General features: G+C 37.6%; 2 protein-coding genes and 1 pseudogene across 2 annotated transcripts; 1 reads left to right on the top strand and 2 right to left on the bottom strand.

The window, feature by feature from the left end:
* Positions 1-2,893: 2,893 nt before the first annotated feature.
* LOC145639873 (uncharacterized) lies at positions 2,894-3,736 on the bottom strand. The gene has a single exon (XM_081691198.1). The coding sequence runs from the start codon at positions 3,734-3,736 to the stop codon at positions 2,894-2,896; it is 843 nt and encodes a 280-aa protein (XP_081547324.1).
* A 2,281-nt stretch (positions 3,737-6,017) lies between these two features.
* Positions 6,018-6,863, bottom strand: LOC145639872 (uncharacterized). The gene has a single exon (XM_081691197.1). It carries the CDS (start codon positions 6,861-6,863, stop codon positions 6,018-6,020), a length of 846 nt encoding a protein of 281 aa, XP_081547323.1.
* A 3,751-nt stretch (positions 6,864-10,614) lies between these two features.
* On the top strand, positions 10,615-11,037 carry LOC145639871 (putative mitochondrial protein AtMg00820 pseudogene; annotated as a pseudogene).
* Positions 11,038-27,078: the final 16,041 nt, after the last annotated feature.

Raw genomic sequence — 27,078 nt, 5'->3', positions numbered from 1 at the left:
AGATAGAGTTTGCTGGGTTGGGCTGGTGGTATGCGGCAGCCCGCCAGAAGGAGAGAGAGGAGGAGATATGGGCTCACGGTGTGGGCTAAGCATGAGCAAGAAGGGTACGAACAATATTATTGATCGTACGAATTGATCTCTCGGCTTTTCCATTTTGTGGTGACGTATGAGGACATGATAAACGGAAAGAAAGACCATGCTTCTTAGTAAAATCCCAAAATGGCCCATTATCAAATTCCCTACCATTATCACATTGTATGTTCTTAATTTCCCGTTCAAATTGAGTTCGGATGAGAGTTCTAAAATTGACAATTGTGGAATAAGCAGTAGATTTAGTTGACACCGGAAAAGTCCACAAAAAATTAGATAAATCATCCAATAGCAAAATATAATATCTATGACCAGCAGAACTCAAAACAGGAGATGTCCAAAGATCAGTATGAACAATATCAAAGGGCATAATAGTATTAGAATTTGAAGAATTAAACGGCAACTTAATGTGTTTCCCAAGAGGACATGAATGACAAAAACTAGAATTTCTAGAATTATTACACTCAATAAATTTATTTTTCCTAAGAGAACTGAAAATATTAGTACCCGGGTGACCCAACCGTGCATGCCAAACAGAAGGAGCTAATGCAGCAAAGGTAGATGGTGAGGACACATTTGACGAAGTGATGGGATAAAGCTCTCCTTGACTCTCACATCTCATTAGACGCCTCCCCGTCTGAAAATCCTTCACAGAAAACCCAAATTGATCAAATTCAATGGAAACAGAATTATCAGTTGCAAATTTCCTGACAGACACTAGATTTTTGATAAGTTGGGGAGCATGGAGGACATTTTTAAGAGTTAGGGGAGGATGTGGAGATTTTAATTGAGTACTGCCATAACCTAGAATTGGAATTGACTGACCATTACCAACAGTTATACCACGATTATTGCTCAAATTAAAATAAGACGTGAGATTACCTTGTCCGGAAGTCATATGAGAAGTGGCACCCGTGTCCATGTACCAGTTCGGATCCGGAGGTGTAATCCCGAGAGTATGCATCGCAGCTTCGATGTCTGTTGGTGTTGGAGCATTGGCAGAATATGCTTGCTGAGGTCTGGGCCCAAGAATACCTTGCTGCTGGTGCTGACCCGTTTGGAAGTTGGGCCTAGCCCATGAACCAGTGGGAAAGGGGCATGGAGGTATAGCCCACTGCATCCATGGCCAAGGCCACTGCTGCCCCGGAGACCACTGCTGTGGGGTCTGCTGCTGGCCGCCTGCTCGGTGGTTGCTGCCACCACCTTTACCGCCGCCGCCGGAGCCACCAGAGCCCCCTTTGCCGCCACCACGGCCACCAGAGGTGTTGCGGTTCTTCCCCGAATTTCCCCTGTTCTGCGGCTTTCTCCCACCCGAGTTGCGGTGTGTTGAAGGCGGAGCATGTGCTTCGGACTCATCAGACTCCCTAGCCACCATAGCAGAGGCGGTGGTTTGGGCGGCTTTCTTCAAGCCCGCCTCTTCAAGCACAAGCATTGATCTTGCTTGATAAAATTGCGGTAACGGGTCACTTTGACGGATCAAAGTGGCCACTCCTTTGTAGGCTTCGGTGAGGCCGGACACCAATTGGAGAACCATTCGGGTATTGTCAACCGGAGAGCCTACATTTCGAAGCTGATCCGACAGAGTCTTGAGATGTTGACAATATGCAGAGACATTTGGAAAATCTTCCATGCCTGTGTGAGTGAAGTCATATTCAAGAGATACGGCACGGGAGTGTTTGTTGTCTTGGAAAATATCACGCAGCCGTTTCCAAGCCTCCATTGCCGTGCTGTCGGGTTCAATGATGGTGTTTAGCAAATCACGAGAAATTGTGGAATAAATCCACCCTAGGACGGCAGCGTCTAGAGTTGACCACAACTCCTTTTCCTCCTCGGTTGCAGGCGCCTTCTCCTTGCCTTCTGCCGGAGGAATGATATGAGCAAGCACCTTATGAGATTTTGCGTGAACTTTAAAGAGTTCCGCCCATGTTGCATAACTGTCGGTCTCCATTTCCAGAGTAACAGGGAGAACGCTCTTGATGTTATTAACGGCAAGAGCCGGATGAAAAGATGATTTTGAATCACCCATGGAAGATGAGAAAGAAGAAGAAGAAATAAAGAAGAAGAAGAAGAGGGATGCAACTGTGAGCGGCTAGGGCGCGGAAGATCAAAGATCGATTTTCCTAGAACACTGATACCATGAAAGAAGATAATTCCCTGACCATTCCTTAGCCTATCAAAGGCAATATATACAAACTAGTATACGTGAGGTAAGGCTACAATCAAGGGCCTAATATCCTATAATCAAGGAAGAGATAATATACACTATACATATATAACAAATATACAATTACAGAATATATTGATGATTATCAATATATTCTAACAGTTACATGTAAATGGAGTAATAATGTGAATAACTAAAGCCTTATGTATTACACGGTTACACCACATAATGCAGGATAAGAAGACGAATGAGTTGCATTCCCGAGATGGAAATAAAGATCGAGCGTGAATGACAGTTAGACAATGATAGCATAAGCAACATACAATAGTTGGCCTTGGAGACATCCGTGTAGTTCACATAGGTGAGGCCGATCATATTGATTTTAGGATTGGTTTAGTTGATTTAGTTAGAGTTTATTACGAACTTCAGTCCAGTAACTTTAGGTTGGGTGATTCGATATTGGCTAGTTCTGTCCAACTTAACAAGGAGGTATAATGATGCAAGAGTATAAAAGTATACACAATATAATTATGCTGCAAGAGAAATGTGGCTTAACAAGAGTATTATGTATTAAAGAATCAATGAATGCTACAAAATATCCTTATCTTTACAAAACTTGCTGCCTAAATAACATAATAATTATTGGTCAAGTAAATTGAGAAGGGAAACCCTTGTTTTAATAAAGCATCTTGAGACAGACTGCATAGAGTTCTCGAGTTCTTGAACGATTGTTTCTAACGTATCTAATTTGTTCATCACATCCTTTGTTTCAGCAGCCGAGTACTTATCAGACAGAGCACACAGGGCATGATCAATGTACTCTACTTCTGAAAGATTATCAGCATCAGTAGATACAGTTTTGGATTTAACAAGTTTCGCAACCAAGGACCAACCGCGTGTTTGAGAGATTTTCTTCCCCATTATGAATGGAAGAAGAGACTTTAAAGTTGTTAGACAGATAGTTTCAGTCTCTTTTAGAGTTCTTATAATGGCACAGGCATTTTCTGACTGTGCTAAGGCTCGGCTTTTCTCTGATTTCTTCAGTGTCAGAAGACACTTAGAAAGCACCTTGTTAATTTTCTTTCTTGAGATCACATATGAATGAACACCTACATCAACGGTCCCTCTACGGAGAGCTGATTTAACGTCTAGTATGGATTGATTCATTTGAGACAATGCATCGAGTGCAGAGCTAGATGCGTCTAGCAATGCAAGAGATCCATCTAGAACCTCTTCAACCTCAACCCTATAATGTTTGTGTGAAAGGATTTGTTCGTTGTGTGGTAAACGAATCAACTCGTTCATTTGCTCATGCAAATCCTTCACACTGCACAAGCTTTGACATAAAGAAGACGAAGATGAGGGTGTTGCTTGTGAGGCCTTTAGCCCGCGGAGGTGACTCTCAATGTTTGCATCAAGTGGGTGAGATGTGGATGGTAGACTGGCTGAACGGTTGTGCAAAGAAGTTTTTGGAATTGCCATTTTCTAAACTTTTTTTAAAAAAAACTTTAAGCCTTTACTAAAAACTAAGGAATAGAAGAGATGTTATGTTGCTTAATTACTACAAAAAGCCTTGGCCAACCTCTATATTTATATACAATGAGGCAAGGAAGCTGGAGTGTGACAACGCGGAGGGATCCCATAGATGCAGCCTTTGATTCCTCATTGATCTACACCATCTGGATATTATAAAAAAAACCGAAGTACACGAGTGGCATGCAGGAGATTGGAAGACACAAAAAGGACAAGCATTTAGTTTCTCACATGAGCTCCATTATTCAATTGCACACAGATTAAGTGGTGTGCAGACTTGATATAGGCGTGTAAGCGTATAAAATATACTCTTGGATAATATAACTTGATCCTGAATATAATTAGTGATAAATTAATACTCTTGGCTTTTGGGGAGCAAGTATAACAGAATGCTCCTTCGAACAGATAAGGGTAAAAGGTTAATTTGCAATAATCGTATATTCGTGTCATTTGATGACTGTGAAGGTCATACATAAATGAGAAGTGGAGGATTGAGAGAATCACCAGTTGGCACACTTCAAACTCTTAATCAAAGATGCCATTTTAAGTTATGTATATGGTTCAGAAATTTTAAAGCAGAAAACAGAGTTTTTCCTGTGAAATTTTTAAGAAAAATAAATAAATAAATGCAGCAGAATCAATTTTAATGAATTTCTGCTATGCAAGAATGTAAGCAAACGTCTAACTAGCATAAGAGGTTATTTAAAAAAAAAAAAAAAAAAAAAAGAGTGTGGGGAGGCATAGAAGCTGATGATGTAACACGGACAATACGCGTGTTCAAGGTGTAACATCATATAGAAAATGTTTTCTCAAGTGTCTTAAAAACATTTGTTTTCCCTAATGCAACATCTCTATGTAACATCATTTGTTTTCGCTTGTGTTCACAAACCAAGATAGAGGGAAAAGCTAATCCTGAGACAACTGAGTTTCCACTGCTTGCTACGAGTCTATGAAGTGTTAACTGAGAAGTTGCACTCAGGTCTCAGAGGACGCGGATAAACAACCAAATGAAGCAAGAGAACATACACGTGGGTGGAACCTCTTTCCAAAGTCTTAACTAATTAAATTAGTGCTTATTAAAACGTTAAATATAATTAAGATCAACTACAAGTGGCTTAAGATATATTAAATACATTAATTACTACGAGTACATGTTAAAGGAAATATTATTATATTACTCATCCAAAGCATGCAGTATGATGCTCTAGTACCTCAAAATAGAAGTTCTGTAGATCTCAATGCTGCTGACTGCTTGAACATGACAGCACGTCAGCACTTAGCTCAAAGATAGGTAGTTAGAATTTGCACGTGGAAACAACGCGAACCAGATCTCATGGGTGCTGATATCTCAGTAAATCAATATTACGATATCAAATGAGATGGGATTTTCCCATATCAAATGTTGATTCATTTTTCTTACCTAAAACTGCAAATAGAAATTTTAAAACGTGTTGTATTGGATTTGTATATAGATCTCAACAATATGGGCTGCCTCAGAAAAACATTTGGAATCTCAAAAGCTCTGAGCATAGTTATGAAACTAAAGTCTATGACAGGACATGGCTGTAATTATCACTAGTTTGGGTTACAGGAAAATGGAGCAACCGTTATGAACCATGTGAGTAACAAGCCGAAAATTGGTTATGATAACATGGCCTAAGGAATTTTAGATATTCATAGTACATATTCAGAGCTTGTTTACTCCATTGATTCTATTGGGCTGAATATTTTTTTCTTGTTAAAGAGATTTAACTGATTAAAACTGATTTTTTCTAGGTAGATATACATTGTTGATTCTTTGGTCTTTTGCGTATATCTCATAAGCAGTTAATGTTTTAACTTTATATGAAACTGAATTGCTGTTGCTCAAAACTAAATTTTACTGATCTAAAGTGATTTTCTGTTGATTAGTAATGATTATACTTAGTACACAGTGTTATTTTTCTTTAGTTTAGGAAGAATAATCGTATTACCAAAATAAGAAAATTAAACTAGAACGAGGGCTAAGAACAAGGGCTAGAGGAAGACTACATACCTACTTGATCACATAGAAATGCATACAAAGAAACATGCAAAGTATTAAAGTGCAAGAAATAGAATTAATACACAGGATAATTAACCATGTTGCAAGAGAGATCAATTTGTATAATTTAAATTCTTTAATTCAAAATACTACAAAACTTTCTGATCTTTGTACAAAATTGGTAGTCTGAATAACTACTACAGATTCCTAGTTGTATACATTGAGAAGAGAAACTCTTGTCTTAACAAAGCATCTAGAGATAGACTCCAAGCCATCGTCCAGGTCTTGGATGACCTTCTCTAACAGCTCTAATTGCCTTAATACAATCTTAGTTTCATCACTTGAATGGTTGTCTGAAAGATTACTCAGGGCATTATCTATGCAGACTACTTCAGTAGCATTTTCTGCATCGCGAGATGCTTGCTTAGACTTCACAAGTTTTGCAACCAAGGACCAACTGCGTGTCTGATGAGAAGCTGTCTTATTCCCCATCAGAAATGAGAAAAGAGACTTCAGCATTGATAGAGTGATTGTCTCAGCCTCTTTTAGCAATCTCACAGTAATGCAGGCACCTTCAGGTTGTGTTAAGGCACAGTTCTTCTCAGCTTTCTTTAAATTTGCAAGGCTCTTGGAGAGTACCTTGCAGACCTTCTTTCTCGACACCTCAAAAACATGGATTCCTTCATCATTGCTACCCCTACGGAGAGCTGATTCAATCTCTAGAATAGAATCTTTCATTTGGGATAGTGCATCGAGTCCAGAGCTAGAGGCGTCTAACAAAGAAAGAGATCCCTCGAGAACCCTTTCAACCTCTTTCTTGTGATGCTCATTAGAAAGAACTTGTTGGTTTTGTGACAAATGAATCATATCATTCATCTGCTCATACAAGTCCTTTATGTTGCACAAGTTTTGGCGTAATGATGAAGAAGAGGGCCTTGCTTGAGTCGCCGCCCTCAGCTTACAGAACTGAAGTTCAATGCTTGCATTGAGTGGATGTGAAGTGGATGGCAAACTAAGTGAACGAGTATGGGAAGAAGTTTTTAGAGTTACCATTTTTGAAATTTTCGACAAATATATGTAAAACTTTTTTTCTTAGATTTGGAATATGAGTGATATTTGGTACGAATCCTAAAGCATTTGCCACACCTATTTATATAACATAACAAAGAGCCTAGAAAAAGACCTCATCTAAGAAAAGGATTCCCATGGATTCCGCCTCTGATTCCTCAGCTACACGATTACAGCACACAAAAATCAATGTACGCGAGTGACAAACAGGATAGCAGTAGACACAAGAAAGACAAGCATTTGATTCCCACATGAGCTCTATTACTCATTTGCAGATCTTGTACTGTGGTTCGCCGTCAGGTAGCAAATATAATATGAGCAGCTTAATTTTAGTCTACGTTAAAAATTGTTGTCATGTGTTTACCTTGTGTATTGTCCACAGTAATATAATCCTGTTTCAGAGAGTATGTTTAAAATTTTAGATTATTTTATGAGGGGGTTATGTTGAAGATAAGGAAAAGGGCCAAAAGGCATTACTTGGTAATATTGGTCACTTCAACTTCCTATAGAGTCAGTCCATTTTATAATTAAGGGTCAGCAAGATAAGCAGCTACACTATTGGTAGACAATAACTGAAATGGTTGATGAGCACATGTGCAGAAATATAAATATACCACGACAAAGACGCTAAGTTCCTAATAGGAGTGTATACCTATATGCCAAGATGTTGATGTATTGATCAGCCAACTTACAAAGCCAATCGACAGGAGAAGTAATCCGCTTGGGTTAATAATTACAGGCTCTTTATGTTGTAGTTTAATAAAAGTGTGGGACGACAATGTACACATGTTTTGTACATTATTGTACTTAACAAATCACGTCTTTTGTTGGTTAGTTACTTAATCCTTATATGAACTAGAAGCAATGGCTCTAGTTCGAGTAATGTGGAACAAATTACAGCATCAAGCCAGTGTCTCCTTTTATTTGCAGCCATAAACAATTAAACATGACAGTTTCTAGCTAATGACAATTGGTCTCATTTCCTAGGTCCTTTTCTAAAAGAGAAAAAAAAAAAAAAAAAAAAAAAAATCACCTATAAGCTAAGTTATCTAGAAACCTTACTCAATGAAGAAGGTATTAACAAAGTCAGGTACGAAACTAGATCTTCCTCCGTGCAGGGGGAAATACCCAACAAATTTCCAGTTTGTTATATACCAGTAGAAGACAATCAAGACATGCAATGTGATCATGCCACCATTGTGTACCAACAACAGATCGAGTCAGTGATCAAAACAGTTAATGACTCTCTTTTAGGCCAAGGGTACATCATATTGTACGAAGGGAAACAAAATATGATACGGAAGGAAAGCGCAAATGGAATACTGCATCTGAAGTTACTCAGAAATTTGTATCAATATTTTTAAGCAGCTATGCCACATGAATGAATGGCCAAGCTCCTTTAGATCATTACAAAGGGCACATAAGCTAGTTGTAGTTAAATATGCTTATGTGTGAGTTGATTAATCCAAGTTTAGGGTCGCCATTGCCTCTAAGTGCTATTTCTATTAGAGTCGGTTTGGTTATATTTGTTAATATTGTATTTATGTTAAGTTTATCTTATTAGGAGTTTTAGGCAAGTCAAGTTTCCGTTTGTATTGTGTATATATATGTGATTATTATCAATGCAAAGGCTAAGCCGTTTTCTCCCCAATATTCTTGAGTTTGATATGGTATCATATTAGAGGATATATTTTGGAGGATATATTTTTGGGAAATTATTAGGATATATTTAGTTTCCATATTTTATGCTTAGTATATATTTTATGCCTAGCATAATATTTTTTTGATATCTTTGATTATTTCCTAATTCTATCGGGTTTGGGAACGATGTATTATTTATTGGTCATGGCCATTATTATTGTAAGGTAAGCATTTGAGTTTATTCAATTTATCATACTCTCTCTATATTTTAGCATGGTATCAAGAGTAGGTTAAAATTTCTTGTTTTTTCTACATAATATAAACGGGGAGGATGAAATATCTCTTTTGTCACCCCCTACCACACGTGAGGTTTCTGGAGTACAGGGGGGAAATATTCGGTCCATGGTGTTTCCAATGCAATCACGGGATTGCTTGGTAATGTTAATGTTCCTGACAATCGTTTGAATGGAAAATTTGATAATACCTCTTGGATTATTGACACGGGGCAACTCATCATGTAACCGGAGACAAATCTTGGTTGTTCGATACGCAGTGTTTAGAGTGTCCTGTTGGTCTTCCCAATGGTGACACCGTATTGACGTCTTTAATTGGTTCTGTTCATTTGTCGGACAAGTTCATTCTAACCGGGGTTCTTTATGTCCCTAATTTGAGTTGCAATTTGCTTTATGTGTCACAAATTATTGATGAGCTTTATTGTACTGTCCAATAAACATATAAGTTACTTCCTCATGTTAGTGGCAATAAACATAACCTTTCTAAAGGGTGTGAGGTATGTATGCGTGCTAAACATCCTAGAGATAAATTTCCTTTGAATGATGGTAGAGCTTCTAGGATTTTTGAGAAAAATACATTGTGATTTGTGGGGTCCGTATCGACATGTTTCTTCGTGTGGAGCTCGTTATTTTTTTACTATTGTTGATGATTATTCCCGAGCTGTTTGGATTTACCTGTTGGTTGATAAAACTGAGGTTTTTCGAATGTTTTTAGCATTTGTTGCTATTGTTGATAGACAATTTTCTCAAACAATTAAGGTTGTGCAAAGTGATAATGGCACTGAATTTAATTGCTTGCATGATTATTTTTGTGCTACTGGAATTATTTTTCAAACCTCTTGTGTGGGGACTCCACAACAGAATGGGAGGGTCGAGAGAAAACACAAACACATTCTTGACGTTGGGAGAGCCTTGAGGTTTCAGGCCAATTTTCCTATTTATTTTTGGGGGGAATGTGTCCTTGCTGCTGCTCATCTAATTAATCGTACACCCACTCCCTTGTTACAAAATAAAACACCTTTTGAAATTTTGTTCAACAAACCTCCCTTATTCGATGCACTTCGTACTTTTGGATGCCTGTGCTTTGCTCATAATCAGAAAACAAATGGGGACAAATTTGCAAGTCGAAGTAGGAAATGTATTTTTATGGGATATCCCTTTGGAAAGAAAGGATGGAGATTGTATGACCTTAAGTCGAAAGTTTTTTTTTGTGTCTCGGGATGTCAAGTTTGTGGAAGATGTATTTCCGTTTTCTACTCCGGAAGATGCTAATATTGAGCCACAAGTGTATGAGTCGAATTATGATATTCATGATGATTTTGTGGAGTTTGATTTGCGGGGTGATAATATTGGCAATGATGATGGTTTGGGCACAAATATGGGGGATAATAGTGTGGCAGAGCACCCGCAACGAGATCCGGTTCAGCAGCCCACCATCAGGGACCCTGCGCTGCCTGCCAGTACAGCAACCCAGCAACAGCGGCAGAGTGCCCTACCTGCCAGTACAGCAACCCAGCAGCAGCGGAAGAATGCCCTGCCTACCAGTGCCGTAACCCAGCAGCAGAGGCAGAATGCCCTGCCTGCCTGTACAGCAGCCCAACAGCAGCAGCAGCAGAGCTTGCTGGCTAGGACTGCCGAGGAGGACAGCCGCTCCTCTGCTCATAAGCAGCAGCTGGCTGGGACTGCCGAGGAGGGCAGCAGCTCATGACACGGCTCCCTTGTGTCGTGGTTTCCGGGAAAAAATTACCAATGTTCGTCATCGTGACTATGTGACTCACTCAGTTTTTGCTAAAAATCCGTCTATGTCCACTCCATCTCCAATCCCTCCTTCAGATACGCCTTACCCCATAGCACACTATATAAATTTTGACATGTTTTCTGTGAATTATCGCAAATTTCTTGCATCTGTTGTTTTGGGAAAGGATCCAAAATCCTTTAAAGAAGCGATGAAATCCGAAGGTTGGCAACGTTCTATGAAAGAAGAAATAAGGGCATTGGAAGATAATGGGACTTGGACATTGGAGCATCTTCCTCCCGGCAAGAAAGCTCTAGGTTGTCAATGGGTGTATAAGACGAAATTTTTGTCTAATGGTGATATTGAGCGTCTCAAGTCTCGTTTGGTCATTTTTGGTAATCATCAAAGAGAAGGTATTGATTATGGTGAGTCCTTTGCGCCGGTTGCAAAAATGACTACTGTTCGCGCTTTTCTTGCTATAGCAGTTTAAAAAAACTAGGAGATTCAATAGATGGATGTTCATAATGCTTTCTTACATGGTGATCTTGAAGAAGAGGTGTACATGTAATTACCTCCAGGTTTTGAGAGCTCGGATTCGAGTTTGGTGTGTCATTTGAGAAAGTCTTTGTATGGGTTGAAACAAGCTCCGAGATGTTGGTTTGCAAAGCTCACTACAGATTTGAAAGGGTACGGTTTTTTTCAATCTTACTCTGATTCTCTTTTCACATACACTAAAGGCAATATTCAGATTAATGTCTTAGTTTATGTTGATGATCTTATTATTTATGGGAATGATTCCGCTGCATTAACTGTGTTCAAAGCTTATCTTGGTGACTGTTTCAACATGAAGGACCTTGGTCCTTTGAAATATTTTTTGGGCATTGAAGTTGCTCGTAGTAAATCGGGTTTGTTTTTGTGTCAACAAAAGTACACCTTGGATATTGTTTCCGAAGCAGGGCTATTGGGTGCGAAACCAAGTGGTTTTCCGATTGAGCAAAACCACAAGCTTAGTCTTGCTAGTGGTGAGTTACTTGAGGATCTTGAGTCTTATCGTAGACTAGTAGGGCGGTTGATTTATCTCTCGGTGACTAGACCAGATTTGGCATATTTGGTTCATATTCTTTCTCAGTTTATGCACGAACCTCGGATTGAGCATTGGGAAGCAGCTCTCAGGGTGGTTCGTTATTTAAAGGGTACTCCAGGACAGGGAATTTTGTTGAGTGTAGATAGTGACCTGAATTTACAGGGTTGGTGTGATTCAGATTGGGCTGCGTGTCCTCTTACTCGTCGTTCGTTGACTGGTTGGCTCGTTTTTCTTGGTAAATCTCCTATTTCGTGGAAAACCAAGAAGCAACCCACGATATCTTTCTCTTCATATGAGGCTGAGTATCGGTGCATGGCTTCAACCACACATGAGTTGAAATGGTTGAATGCATTGCTTTTGAGTTTGGGTGTCCAACACCCTAAGGCGATCAAGTTGTTTTGTGATAATCAATCTGCTTTACATATAGCTCGAAATCCAGTTTTTCATGAACGTACAAAACATATTGAGATTAATTGTCACATTGTTCGTGATGCTATTACAGATGGCTTAATTGCTCCTTCCTTGTTTCCACTAAGGAGCAACTTGCAGATATTTTCACTAAGGCGCTTGGGAAGTCTCAGTTTGATCATCTTCTTTCCAAGTTGGGCATTTACAATCCCCATGCTCCAACTTGAGGGGGGTATTGGAGGATATATTTTTGGGAAATTATTAGGATATATTTACTTTCCATATTTTATGCTTAGTATATATTTTATGCCTAGCATATTATCTTTTTTATATCTTTGATTATTTCCTAATTCTATCGGGTTTGGCCATCATTATTGTAAGGTAAGCATTTGAGTTTATTCAATTTATCATATTCTCTCTATATTTTAGCATATCAGGCCTCTCTAATTTTTAGAGAATTTTTCGATCTTGGTTTGTTCTTCCGCAATTTATTTTCGCATTCAATTCTTGATCTAATTCCGCAATTTTTATTGTTTAATTGTGAGATTAGGGCTTCGTTTTTTTTTTACACATATTATTTTTGGTTGAAATTAGGGATTTTACACCCTAATTTCGTTGGTTTGCTGCTGTCTTGTTGTTGCGAGGCAGTGGGTGTGTTCGTGAGTGTGCTGCTGCTAGTGTGGTGGTGCGCGTTGATTGGTTTAGTTGTGTTTGTGTGCTGCGCCTGTTGCTAGCGTGGTGCGTCGTTTGCGGTGCATTATTTAAGGTGTGCTGCAGTGCGTTGTTGGGAGTTTTGCATTGTTGCTGCTCGTGTGGGCAGTAGGTGCTCGGTTTGGTGTGTGGGTTGTGGTGCTGCGGTATCGTGGTGCTGCGAGTTTAGGTTCTTGTGCGTGTGGTGCTGCGAGTGTGGTGCTATCCGTGTGGTGGAGTGCCTTTCTTGTGGTTTCCCTCGTTGGTACTCTTTCTTGAGGTTGGTTTATGGTTTATGCTATTTTTTTTACAAAAGAAATAGTTAGTGCTTTTGGAGTTTATGTGGCTTGCCTCTTCATCTTCATTGTTGTCTTACGTTGAGGTGCTTTGTTTACCGTGAGGTGCAATATATTGGTTTATTTATTGCATTGTTGAGGTTAGTACAAACTATTTGTTTTCTTATTAATTAAAGGAATAAATAGTTAGTGCATTATTGTAGTATCCTTTTCATTAGAGGATATTCAGTTAGTGGCTCTTATTTTTATTTTACTTGCTGCTGTTTCTCTTGTGGGAGCAAGTTGGGTATTCTTGGTTTGTTTGTGCAATTGTGGTGGTATCTCTGCACTTTGGTGGTCTTTGTGTTGCACAGTGTATCCGTGGTTTTATAGCTCGTCTCTTCATTTATTGTTGAGCTGGTTTTGTGTATCTTGGTGACGTTTGGTGATTTATTTGTTATTGGTGCATGTGGTTGGTGCTCCATTGTGGTCCTTGGTTTTTTTTTTTTTTTTGGCTATCGTTTGAGGTGGTGTGTTGTTGAGCTAGTTTGGTGTTCTTTTTCAATGGAGGCTCAATCTAACCGTACCTTTGAGCGTGTTACTGACGCAGATCGTAGGATTGTTCCTACTATCTCTGATGAGCAATGGAAAGATCTTCTATCTGTCGTCCAGAGCTCGAGTTCTTCGTCTATTCGCACCTATAATTCTGTCGATTGGCTCATTGATTCTGGAGCTTCAAATCATATGTGTGGTAATATTGACTGATTCACTAACTTATCTGATATTTCGTCGCCTGTTGGTTTTCCTAATGGGAAGAGCACTACTGCTACAAAAGAAGGGAGAGTTATTCTGTCTGATAATTTATCTCTTGATAATGTTCTTTATTTCCTGCTCTTAAATGCAACTTGTTGTCTGTGTCTCAGTTGTTAGAAAAACAATACTATCCTGTTATGTTCACTGACAAGCTATGCATTATTCAGGACCGCAGTTTGAGGAACCTGATTGGAGCGGGGGAGCAGTGTGATGGGGTCTATATTTTGCGTCCGGTTCGTGCTCGGAATCCTCAGGCAAACAAAGTGGTGATTTCAGATGCCAGTCTGTTATGGCACAAACGTCTTGGTCATCCATCGATGCAAGTGGTTAGTTCTCTTTCGGGTGTTTCTTGTAGTACTCATGATCATAGTAGTTCTTCTAGTTGTTCGTTTGATTGTGATATTTGTTTTACGGGGAAACAACCCCGCAACTCTTTTCCATTGAGTACGAATAGAGCATCTGGCATATTTGATTTGATTCATTGTGACATTTGGGGTCCGAATAAGATTCTGTCTAGTTGTGATGCTCGGTATTTTCTTACCATTGTTGATGATTTTTTGCGTTCTACTTGGGTGTTCTTAATGGTTGGTAAATATGAAGCTTCTCAGTTAGTTCGTGAGTTTTGTGCTATGGCTATGACTCAGTTTGGCCGTAAGGTCAAGGTGGTTCGTAGTGATAATGGTCAGGAGTTTCTTAGTTTGGGCTCTTTCTTTGCTAAGAAAGGCGTTTTGCATCAAACATCGTGTATTGACACGGCTCAGCAGAATGGTCGAGTTGAACGTAAACATCATCACATTTTAAATGTGGCTCGTGCTCTTCGGTTTCAGGCAAAGTTGCCTAAGTATTTTTGGGGCGAATGTGTTATGACAGCTGTTCATTTGATTAACAGGACTCCGACTTCTGTTCTCAAGGGTAAGTCTCCCCATGAATTAATGTTTGGTAAAGTTCCATATTTTGACAGTTTGCTAGTTTATAGTTGCCTTGCTTATGCTGCGAATCATCCCCGGATCAAAGATAAGTTTGATTCTCGTTCCCGGAAATGTATTTTTGTTGGTTATCCTCACGGAAAGAAGGGTTGGCGTCTTTATGATTTAAAGACGAATGAATTTTTTGTTAGTCGGGATGTTCGATTTTTTTAGGATAAATTCCCTTATCTTTAGTCACTTCCGGATGAGCGAAGACTTTTGTGGGAACGATATTTTGCAAATCCCCCGGTGTGGGATGATGATGACGATGTGCTCGGGACGCAAATTGGTGTACAAGGAAGGGAGAATGCGCCCGAAACACTCCACCCCGCAACCGGGTTGCGGGAGCAACTGCCCTGCTTACCTCGGTTCTACCCCCCAGGCAGAGCTGCCCGCAGGCAGGCTGCGGCAGCCAGCCCCTAGCCGCAACTAGGCTGCGGAACAGGCTGGAAAATCAGCAGCCCCGCAGCAACAGGCCGCGGGTAGGCTGCGGCAGTAGCCCTCCAGCCACGGGCAGGTCGTGGAGGCTGCTGCCCACTATTCTTCTTCGCCGGCTTCTTCTCCTTCTTCGCCGGCTTCTTCTCCTTCTTCGCCGGCTTCTTCTTCTTCTTCACCTCATGACGCAGATTGTCTTCAAGCTTCGGGTTGTGTGCCTCATACAGAAAGTACTCAAGTTTGGTCTAGTAGTGTTCCGGAGCGTGAGATAATTGATGAAAATATTTTAATTAATCCGGAATATTTGAGGGGGAATTCGTCGGATAATTTGGGTCGTGGTCATCGTGAAAAACGTCCTTCGTGGCATCGTAAAAAACGTCCTCCTTCGTGGCATCGTAATTATGTCACTCATACCATCATCACTGAAAATATAGACCCCGCTACATCAAATGTCGTCCCTCCTCAATCACATTCCTAAGGTAAACCATTCCCTATAGCTTGTCATGTTGAATATAATCGTTTTTCTAACAGACACAGGTGTTTCTTTTTGTGACAATTACTAAGGGAAAGGAACCGTCTTCATTCAAAGAGGCGGTTAAAGACGTTGGTTGGCGTAAGGCTATGCAAGATGAGATTGATGCTCTAGAACACAATGGCACATGGACCGTTGTGGATCTTCCTCCCGGCAAAAGAACGATTGGTAGTGGTTGGGTGTACAAAATCAAGTACACAGACAAGTCAAAGGTGGAACGTCTCAAGGCTCGTTTGGTCGTTTATGGCAATCGTCTGGTTGAAGGTGTTGATTATAATGAGACGTTCGCTCCTGCTGCAAAGATGACTACGGTACGTATCTTGTTAGCTATTGTAGTATCTTTGAATTGGGAGTTACATCAAATGGATGTTCATAATGCTTTTCTTCATGGTGATTTGGATGAAGAAGTATATATGCAGTTTCCTCCAGGGTACAGTACTCCGACACCTGGCAAAGTTTGCAGGTTGGAGAAATCTTTATATGGCTTGAAACAAGCCCCGAGACAGTGGTTTTCAAAACTGTCAAGTGCTCTGCGAGGTTTTGGATTTAAAAACTCATATGCTGATTACTACCTATTTAGTTATGTACAGGGCAATGTCTCTTTGCATGTTCTTGTATATGTTGAAGACTTGATTATTGCAGGCTCCTCTCATGATGCTACTGTTCGATTTAAAGCCTATTTGAGAAAATGCTTCTATATGAAGGATTTGGGTTTGCTTAAGTATTTCTTAGGCATCGAGGTTGCTCGGAGTCCGAAGGGCATCTTTCTTTCTCAACAAAAGTATGCTCTAGATATTTTGACTAAGGCAGGAATGTTGGGTTGTAAACCCATTGATACTCCGATGGAGCAGAACCATCGTCTTACGCATGCTTCCGGTGAGTCGTTCGCTCATTCGGAACAGTATCGTCGTTTGGTTGGCCGTTTGGTATATTTGTCGGTCACTCGTCCGGAGTTGAGTTATTCAGTGCATGTTTTGGCACAGTTTTTGAGTGTTCCACATGTTTCTCATTGGGATGCGTTCATTCGTGTCTTGCGCTATCTTAAGGGTAGTCCGAGACAAGGTATTTTATTGCGACCTACATCGGATTTACGCCTGACGGAGTTTTGTGATAGTGATTGGGCGGCATGCCCGTTGTCTCGGCGTTCTTTGTCAGGTTATTTTGTTTTATTAGGTCATTCCCCTGTTTCTTGGAAGACTAAGAAACAACCTACTGTTGCTACATCCTCATCTGAAGCCGAATACAGTTCTATGGCTCTCACTTCTCGTGAGTTGAAATGGTTGAAAATGTTGTTGTTTGCTCTTGGTGTTAAGCATTCAAAGCCTATGCAGTTGTTTTGTGATAATCAGTCGTCTTCGCATATAGCTAAGAATCCGGTATTTCATGAACGTACGAAGCATATAAAGGTAGATTGTCATTTTGTTCGTGATAAGTTGATCAATGGTAATATTTCTACCTCCTATGTTTCGACAGGTCATCAGTTGGCAGATATTCTAACCAAGGCTCTTGGACGTCAGCAGTTTGGTTTTCTCTTACGCAAGTTGGGCATTCACGATTTGCATGCTCCAACTTGAGGGGGAATATTAGAGTCGGTTTGGTTATATTTGTTAATATTGTATTTATGTTAAGTTTATCTTATTAGGAGTTTTAGGCAAGTCAAGTTTCCGTTTGTATTGTGTATATATATGTGATTATTATCAATGCAAAGTTTAAGCCGTTTTCTCCACAATATTCTTGAGTTTGACAATTTCATGAGTCTTCGGTCTTAGATTATCAAAATACACATCATCCTCAGCTCAGCCATACATTCCGTCGCGTACTTTCATTGAGGTATGAGTTAGGGCTTGTTCCCTTTACCCTATAAAAATTCTCAGTAAAACGGTAATTTTGAAGAAAAAATATAATAGAAAACCAGTAAAAATAATTTCAATTTGGGGTCTGTTCACATTTACTGAACTGAGCTGAACTGATTGGAGCTGAGCTGAACTGAACTAAACTGATTGCAGCTGAACTGAGCTGAACTGAACTGAACTGAACTGAAATTAAGCTAAACTGAACATGCCCTCAGTAAAAAGAATTTTAGTTCAATAAAATTAATTTCAATTCAATAAAAATAATTGAGTTCAGCAAAATAATTTCAAGTTATTAAAAATAATTTCAATTTAGCAATAGTAAGGACAAGCGTTATACAATGTATTACATTTTTTATTAGATCTTTTACCAAAATCGATAATTTTACAAAAGTAATTACCTAATCGGCTAGTTGTAAATTTTAATTCCAAAACTAACTAAAATATTGATTTGGAAGAAAATTGTTTGTTTCTCATTTTCCTTTGAACCAGTTTGGTTCAATTTTTCCTGGCGTTCGCTTTAACCTGGATGAATGGTTTAATTAAAAATTAAATGCGAACCCTTGGGAGCACCAACCCTACTGAGGTTTCTAGCAACCCCCCTCCCCCCCTTCAAGGCTCAAGTGCCTCTTTATCCATCTTAATTCCAAAGGCCCGTAGGCAAAAAAGAGATTAGTTGAAAGTCGCCTTAGAACGAAACATATATTGATTGAACGAAAAGGCGACACTTAATTCCCAGATCAGGCCAAATCTGATACCGCCATACCAGTTGGACAGCTCTGAACACGAAAGTGTGCAGTTCCGCCCTTTGTGTGTGTGATTTTGCTTTTATTTTAATTTTTTTTTAGTTGGACAATTTAAAGCTATATACAGATATACATAAAGTCACTCATAAAAACCCTAATTTCAAGATTACAACAAAATTAAAAAAAAAAAACATTTTTTTTTTTTGTCTTGATCGTATCACAAAAAATTGAAATTTTTAAATGTACTCAAAATACTTACATTTATCAAGGGGTATTTATGTAATTGACAAATTTATTTTTAAATTGACATTGTAATTCACAATTTCAGACAAATAGGTTAAGTAAAAAATGTGCTTGAGACTTAAATTAGTTGTATACTACTAATCAGTCATCACAATTCTTGAAATTTGCCACAATTGGAAAGTTTAAGAAAACGGAAAAATAACAAAAAACAAAAAGATTGATAATGTCATACTAGTGTTCACTAATTTGTCATTTGTTCACTAATTGCAATTAACGTGAATATGAGTCATATGACATTATGACAAATAGAATTGCAATTTGTCTAGAGTGCTCTGATGATAAATTGAGTGTTCGTGAATATGACATTATCATTCTTTTTGTTTTTTTTGTTATTTTTCCATTTTCTTAAACTTTCCAATTGTGGCAAATTTCATGAATTGTGATGACTGATTAGTAGTATACAACTAGTTTAAGTCTCATGCAAAGCACATTTTTTACTTAACCTATTTGTGTGAATTACAATGTCAATTTAAAAATAAATTTGTCAATTACATAAATACCCCTTGATCAATATAATTTGAAGTAGTATTTTTTTATCTTGATCGTATCACAAAAATTAAAATGTACAACTTCCCGATGAGATATTGTATTATGAGACGACGAAGGGAGGTAGTTGGTTAAATAGGAGAGTTTTGAGCGTGTGAAATTAGCTTGTTAGTTTCCTAGATAATTTTAGTAGTTTTCATAGTTTCATACATTAATGAGGAGCCTAGAATGTAATATAAATATGTATCACACACCACTTTCAATGGGTGTGAGTTAATGATTAAAATTTCGGAATTGCTCAAAGAGTTATTTTAACTATATTCTTTTTGTGCATGAGACTAGGGAGTTAAATTTCGTGAGTTTTTCGGTCTTGGATCATCAAAATCCACTTCATCCTCAGCCATACATTTCATAATTTCATTGGAGGTTTGAGTTACAACACTCATACATATTGGTAGTAATTTTACATATAATTAATTGTACATTTTTTTTGTTGTTCCTTCTCAATGAAATCGCATATGCTCTACGTTACAATTTTTTGTTGTTTATAATATATGGCAAGTCTACTTTAATTTGCATTCCTAATTAATTTTAGAACATGAGTATATGTACGTAAAATTTTCATATTATTATATAACTCAATATTATGAATTGGGGTAGTAGGATATGTTGAGCAAAATACATTTATGGGGATTAACCTTTTTGAATACTTCACCATTTAATTTGGAGACTCGTCTATGTGAAAAATGCGGTGAGTATTACGGGAGTTTCACTTAAGTAGTTTTTTTTTTTTTTTTTTTTTTTTTTTTTTTTAAAAAAAAAAAAAAAGTTTAACAGATGGCCTTCATTAATAGTGTTGGATTGATCAGTGGCGGATCTTAGACTAAACTTTAGGGGGGCTAGGTTATAAAATTTAATAAATTCTAATTAAAATTATAAATTTATAACTATTTACAAAAAACAATAATCTGACCGGTGTCAAGTTTAAAAGAAATGACATCAATCGTTCTCACTTAACTATTATAAAACCTTGTTACATACAATTAAAATATGATAATTAAATAATAAATCGCTATAAGAAAACAATATGCAAGTTTGATCTAAAATTTTACTTTACACAACTTATATGGGCCAATAGATGCAAACAACATATCACAATACATGTACAATATATGTACAAAAATAATATAATTATTTAAAAATACATAGCATTTTGGATTTGTAGTTGTTAAATTATAAATATTGAAATAAATTTGTAATGATGTCATAATTCGAGCGTAAAAAATTAAGGTCTCTCGATAAAAAAAATTTAAATATTAATATTTCTTAATTAAGTAGTAAAAGTATCTTTGTTATATTAGATTTTAATTTTCATTTATTTGAACCAACTTGAAAAAGTTTTTGCGTTTGTCACTTAAAATAATATTTTTATCACGCTCGTCTAATAACTCTTACAAAAATAATAGGGGTCGAACCCTTATGAGCCTCAATGAAGATAGTCCCCCTGGGATTGATGGTTTTAAAAAATTACATACTCTTCCAAATAAAATAAAACACAATTAATAAATAAATCATAATTAAACTAATCATCAAGTGCTTTCTATATAAGCTCTTACCAGTGCTAGGTACCACCTAATAAAGTGAAGTTAATTTTTGTAATTTTTGAAATTAGATGGCTTTTTTATTTTTGTTGTTTTTTACTTTTAATTTTTTTAATCTACCTGTTATGTGTACAATTAATGAGGATTTAGGGCTTTGTTTAAAATTTTGAAGTTTTTGTAGCAGAACTGTCTTAAATATAAACAATAATCATATGTAATAAAAAACAGTTAATATATATTCTTGTATCCCTCATATTATATGGGCTAGGATTTTGTAGTGTGATGGAACATGATATTAGGCAAAGAACAAAAAAAAATTGTTGGGCTGTGTTATTTCGGATGATATACTACAAGAGGGGGGGGTGAGTTGTAGTATGTTCTTACTGCCTACTTTTCAAGGAATATAAAACTGATTGCTCTTAGGAACTTAGACAATGCAAAGCGGATTTTACGAGGAAACCATCCAGGGCCCAACTGGAAGTAAAACCTCGACCCTCCAAGGGATTTCAAGCCAAACCAATCCACTATAATAGGCCAAACACTCCTAGTTACAAACCTATTACAAACAGACCTTTCTCACAAGTTCCTGACTGAACTTGCTACACGATAAGACCCTATCTTACCCAACCTAAGTCCCAAACTTAGATTCACTCAGCACTTCCGAAGTACCTACACTCGACCTCTCACTAGAAGCTCATTCAGCTTCATCCTAGAAGCTCACACATTGCGCTTTTACAATACAATGTTATAATAACGAGAATCCTCACGAACTCTCACACCCCAATACATAATACACTCAAAACCATTTTTCCCAATTACAAGATCTCAAAGAATAACTCTAATTACATATTAATGAATAAAGAGATAAAACTAATATGCTGGACACTCAAGATATGTCTGGAACTTTCTGGACGAACTGAAACCAAACCTAATTGGAACTTTGACCTGGAGGTTTGACTTAGCTTCGTGGTGAAGGATGAAACCATTAAGCACGACCACTGCACTACGTCAACCTCAACTTTGAATGAATACATATGAGCATATTTATAGTACACCCAAATTGTTCTTTTCGTAAAAGATAAGTTTTATTAAAAGATAGAAATAAAAGATATTTTTCAAAAATAAGTTTTCCAAAAATATATCTTTTGTTAAGAATATATTCAATCAATAATAATAAGATATATTTACCATAAAATCAAATTTTATCTAAATCTTATATTTTCCAAATATACTAATATATCTTTTTTACAAAAAATATACTTACCATATCTTTTTACAAAAGATATACTTACCATATCATTTTACAAAAGATATACTTGCCATAAAATTAGATTTTATTTAAAACTTATTTTGGCTGAAAATATTTTCCAAAAATAACTTATCTTTTTCCAAAGGGATATATTAGAAAATAAAAATATTTATTTTGTAAAATCAAATCCCTAAAAGATATGCACGTATTAGGTAAATATATATATCATTAAATTCGACCTGCGACCTTTAACGACGTGCAGACCTAAGTTTCGATTAGGTTCTGGAACTCTGACAGTCTCTAAGTTCCTGACAAGTCAGTAACTCTAATTTCATTGACTATCATGAGTTCGCTTTGGTTCTTTAGACTTGTTCCAGACTGACTTTTATTTCCAACATACTTACATGAATCCTAGAGCGATATACTTCGATTTCTCCGTCTTCATGTTGTTTCTTTGAAAATCTTGTTCTGGAATCTTGTAGTCTTGATGTCTTCTATATCTTGGGGCAACGTTCCACTTCTGGAACCGCAGACCAAGTTCCTAATCGGAACTTGCTGTCACTCTTTTTCATTCCTTATAGGAACTTGCAAACCAGGTTCCTTTCTGGAACTTGCTGTCATCTTCGCAGTCCAAGCTTCACTCTTTAGCTTGCTGTCATGCTTCTGTTAGGAAGCTCCTTGTGTTTACCTGTTAGGGAACACTTCATGTACCTGTTAGGGAACATGCTCCGGCTCTCGTGGGAAAGTCTGCCGAAGGTTCTTTCTGCATCTCGTTAGAGAATATCTTCTGGTTCCTTCATGGTTTAGTTCTTGTGGGAGAACCTGCTTTAGGTTCATTCATTCTCTCTTGTTCCTCTTGAAGTCTTCTATGTTCCAACCCATTGACTTCACCTAAGTCAGTTCCTGTCTTCACATAAACACTTAAGAGAAACATTAAATTGAAGTTTGTTTGTCATAAACAAACTTCAAGTGAGAGAACTATTTAAACTTAAAGCTACGTAAATACTCCTACACATATACAGCTCATGTATGCGTAGAGTACTTACCTCATGAAGCTAACATATGCAAACACCTATTTACATAGTTACCTTCATAGTTCCTTAGCCATCATCATGCTTATCAACCATAACACTTATCATTGTTCTTGTTACTCTATTGCTTATCCTATATTGCTCAAGTTCCATATATATGCTTGACATTGCTCAGGTTCCTTGTATCCTGTTCTAAGCATAACTTGTTCTTTCTATGCACAACTACTTAACAAACATGTTAGATAGATAATAATCATTAGTTTACAATCATCAAAATCTTATTACTCAACAATTTCCCCCTTTTGATGATGACAAACTAATGATGCTTATCGCACATTAAAGGATAATCATTGTACATTTATTCCCCCTTAATACTTCAAGGAAATAACATTAAAAACAAGTTAGGAACATACACAGGAACTTCACATAGTTAGGAACTTAACAATACACATCATTATCAATATATATATATATATATATATATATATATATATATATATATATATACATAAATTTCAACGATCATGATTTAAGAACTTTAGACTTCAACTACTATATACCATAAGCATCATATACATATTGATGTGTCTATTTTATATATTATTTTACCTCCGTCCCATGGTCATTATTAGTAGTGTTTTTGGCTCTTTAGAGCCACTTTTATTACTAATTGGCGTTTTCTAGTGTTTTCGTAGTTTTGGTTGACTTTTGTAGGAAATTGCACTTTTGGAACATTTTCCGTGGATTTTATGGAGCAACTACGAGCATTGGAGAAACACGACCATCCTTCATAGCCCAAGGCCGGTTAGATCCATCAAACCGGTGATTAAGGGCTCGGTATTTGAGTTTCCGAAGCAATAATTGGACCAAGTATTCAAGACCCGAAGAGGAAATCCGGATTGGCCCGAAGAATCGAAGTCCAAGGAGTAGCCCAAGAGTGTCGCCCGTCCAAGAGAGCTCCTGCCCAAAGGCGTGCCCGACCGAGCGGGGCGGAGTATTTGTTGCATCTGCTGGCACCCGATCTCGCGCCCGGCCAGGCGCGAGAAATGAAGATTCGAAGAAAAGGCGGGCCCGATCGGGCGCGTGTCTTTATTAGACGTCTTAAGCGTCGTTAAGTTTGTTTTAGTTTATGACAGCTTGCTTAAGTATAAATACGATTTCGTTAAGCAAGTTTAGCACTTCTCTTTACTCTCTTTTATCTCTCTACTTAGATTATTTTCTCTCTCTAGATTTCTCTCTACACTTTATACTTTGTTCTTTAACTCAACTCTTTATTTCGATTACTTTGGTAACGATTTCTTTTCCCTTAATCTCAGTTAATTATTTTATTTCTTCTGTCATGTCTTCTTTTTATTGCTTTGATTAGTTTAGATTTAATTATGTGTGAGTAGTTTTCTTTCTAGGGTTTATGGGGATCCATAAATAATATGAAGGGGTAATTTATTATTGTTAATTATCAATGCTAGATTAATTTGCTATTGATTGATTTAATGCTCTGTGACTAGATTAAGCCTATCTTTTATGCATGAGTTTGACAATATTGATTCAAGATTCGAGAGATGAGAATTGATGTTTAGGTCTAGTTTCAATAGGACTATTAATTTATAAATAGTTAAGTCAAGATTCGAGAGATGAGATTTAATACCGATAGATTAATTCTGTGATCGTAATACGTAGCGAGAGCCCTTTATGATCTGGTTAATTGATGCATTGATGATTGACTATTATTGATTATTGATATTGCATGATAATTTCTTATTGAATTGTTTTAACGCTTTACAAATTTGGCTTGTAAAAGTATAGCAATATTAAATTGATGAATCAAGCAGATGTTAATTTGATATTAAAGGCTATGTTCAATAGGAACTTAGATCTAATAAATTGCGAGAGCATGTTAATCATGTTATTTATGCGATTTTTAATGGTTGATTACTATGTTTTACCCTGGAGTATTATTTATTGGTGAACCTATGCCCTAGGTCTTTAATTCATTGATTTTTCCCTATGCTTTATTCTTCCCTACTTTTACTCCTCGTAGTTTAGTTTCCTTTGATAATAACAATTGGTTACCTTGGTAATTTAGATTATATTAATTAATAAGAAATAGAAAGATTTTTTTCCTTGTGGATTCGACCATACTTCCCTATCTACTTATTTAGAGGACTTAGGTAATTACTTTGGATTAGGTGATACGACTTTAGCTTGTCAAAATTTTGCGCCGTTGCCGGGGAAACGGTTTTATTTTTATTTCTAATTGTTTTTGTAGTCTAGATTATTTTCTTTCGTCCTAAAGAACGTAAGTTCTTTGGGAGAGTTATCATATTTGTCGTCTAGTTCTTTGTTTATGCCCAGGTGTTCTAGATCAGGTTACATTCCATTCGATCCTGAGATCGAGCGCTCTTTCCATAGATAGAAGAATCTATACAGGAAAATACTTGCGGGTTCCGGTGTCCATCTGATTCTAGTGATTTGGAAACTTCATCAGAAACTTCTTCAGAACCAGAATTAGAGATGACAGGAGAACCACCTAAAAAGCTCAGCAATTATTCGCAGCCATCCTTGGCGCATTTTCCCCACCTTTCTCCGGTGCCAGATCTCGAGGGAGTACAGTTCGAGATCAAGCCCCAGTTCATCACGATGATAGAAAGGAAGCAATTTAGTGGAGCTAAGGGTGAAGACCCTAACCTTCACATTGCCGACTACTGTCAGTATTGCAATACTATAAGGCAAGCTGGGGTCACGCAAGACCGAATAAGGGAGATTATTTTTCCTTTCTTTTCATGTGGAAAAGCTAAATTTTGGTTTAATGGTTTAAATAGAACTGCACTTGGCATTACTAACTGGGAGACTCTTGTTTTGAATTTTTACAATAAGTATTATCCTGCAGAGAAAACAGCCCTATTGAGAAGTACAATTCAGAATTTCGCCCAAGAGCCAGATGAAGCACTATATGAGGCTTGGGAGAGATTCAAAGATCTGCAGAGAAAGTGCCCCTAGCATAATTTAGCACAGTGGCAACTGATTTAAGCTTTCTAAAAAGGAATTGGAAATTCCTCTAGAACAATTCTGGATTCAGCAGCTAATGGGAGGTTTATGAATCTTACTGTTGATGATGCAGGTCAGGTTATCAAAGATATGGCAATCCACAATTCCCAATATGGGAATCCTAGAGGTTTTCCAAACAAGGGGAAACACCACGTTGATTCTGTATCCTTTTTACAAGCTCAACTAACTTCTATTTGTCAGAAATTGGATAACCTTAGTACTGCTAATTCTAATGTAGCTAATGTTTCTGCGATTGATAATAATGCTAATGATGCTCTCTGTGAAAACTGTGGAATTGTAGGTCATTGGGAACAAGAGTGCAGGATTTCCATGGAGCAGGTTAACGATCTTCAATCCATCAAGCAAAATAACCCATACTCTAATACCTATAATCCTGGGTATCGGAACCATCCTTATCTTTCCTACCGGAGTACTAATGTGCAAAACCCCACACCTCCACCTCCACAAAAATCACAACAACAAGCACCACCACCACATCAGAAATACCACCATCCCAATGCTAGCCAGAAAAACCAACCACAAACTCCTCCCCCACCTTCTGACCCAGCCTTATCAGAAATTAGAGTGATGTTAACTAGTATGCAAAAGAATATGGAGAGTAGAGACTCACAAATTGACTCAATTGTAGCACACAATAAAGTCATTGATACTCAAATTGCACAGTTAGTCGCTGCTCTTCAGGTTCGCCCGCAGGGAACCCTACCATCGCAACCAGTATAACCTACAGATCAGGCGTTTACAATTACCCTCAGGAGTGGTTCACACTACGATGGGCCTCCTATGCCCAAAGATGATGAACCTGTTTTAATAAAAATTGCTAATCCTGATTCCTTTATACCAAAGGATATTAATCCTAGCCCTGTAGGGCTACAGGGTAGTACTAATATTTCTTATGTTACATTGCAGGGTAAAACTCTAGGGAAGGTTGTAACTCAAGACAAGAGTAACGACGTGCAACAACCAACTATCAAACTACCATTCCCCAATCGTCATTTGA

This window comes from Chenopodium album, chromosome 7, assembly GCF_948465745.1.
Source record: "Chenopodium album chromosome 7, dcCheAlbu1.1, whole genome shotgun sequence".
Lineage (NCBI taxonomy): Eukaryota > Viridiplantae > Streptophyta > Magnoliopsida > Caryophyllales > Amaranthaceae > Chenopodium > Chenopodium album.
The sequence above is the reverse complement of the archived record's forward strand: the minus strand, read 5'-3'. Positions and strand labels throughout refer to the sequence as shown.

Coding starts and splice junctions, on each gene's coding strand:
- LOC145639873 (XM_081691198.1), bottom strand. CDS start 3,736: ATGGCAATTCCAAAAACTTCTTTGCACAACCGTTCAGCCAGTCTACCA.
- LOC145639872 (XM_081691197.1), bottom strand. CDS start 6,863: ATGGTAACTCTAAAAACTTCTTCCCATACTCGTTCACTTAGTTTGCCA.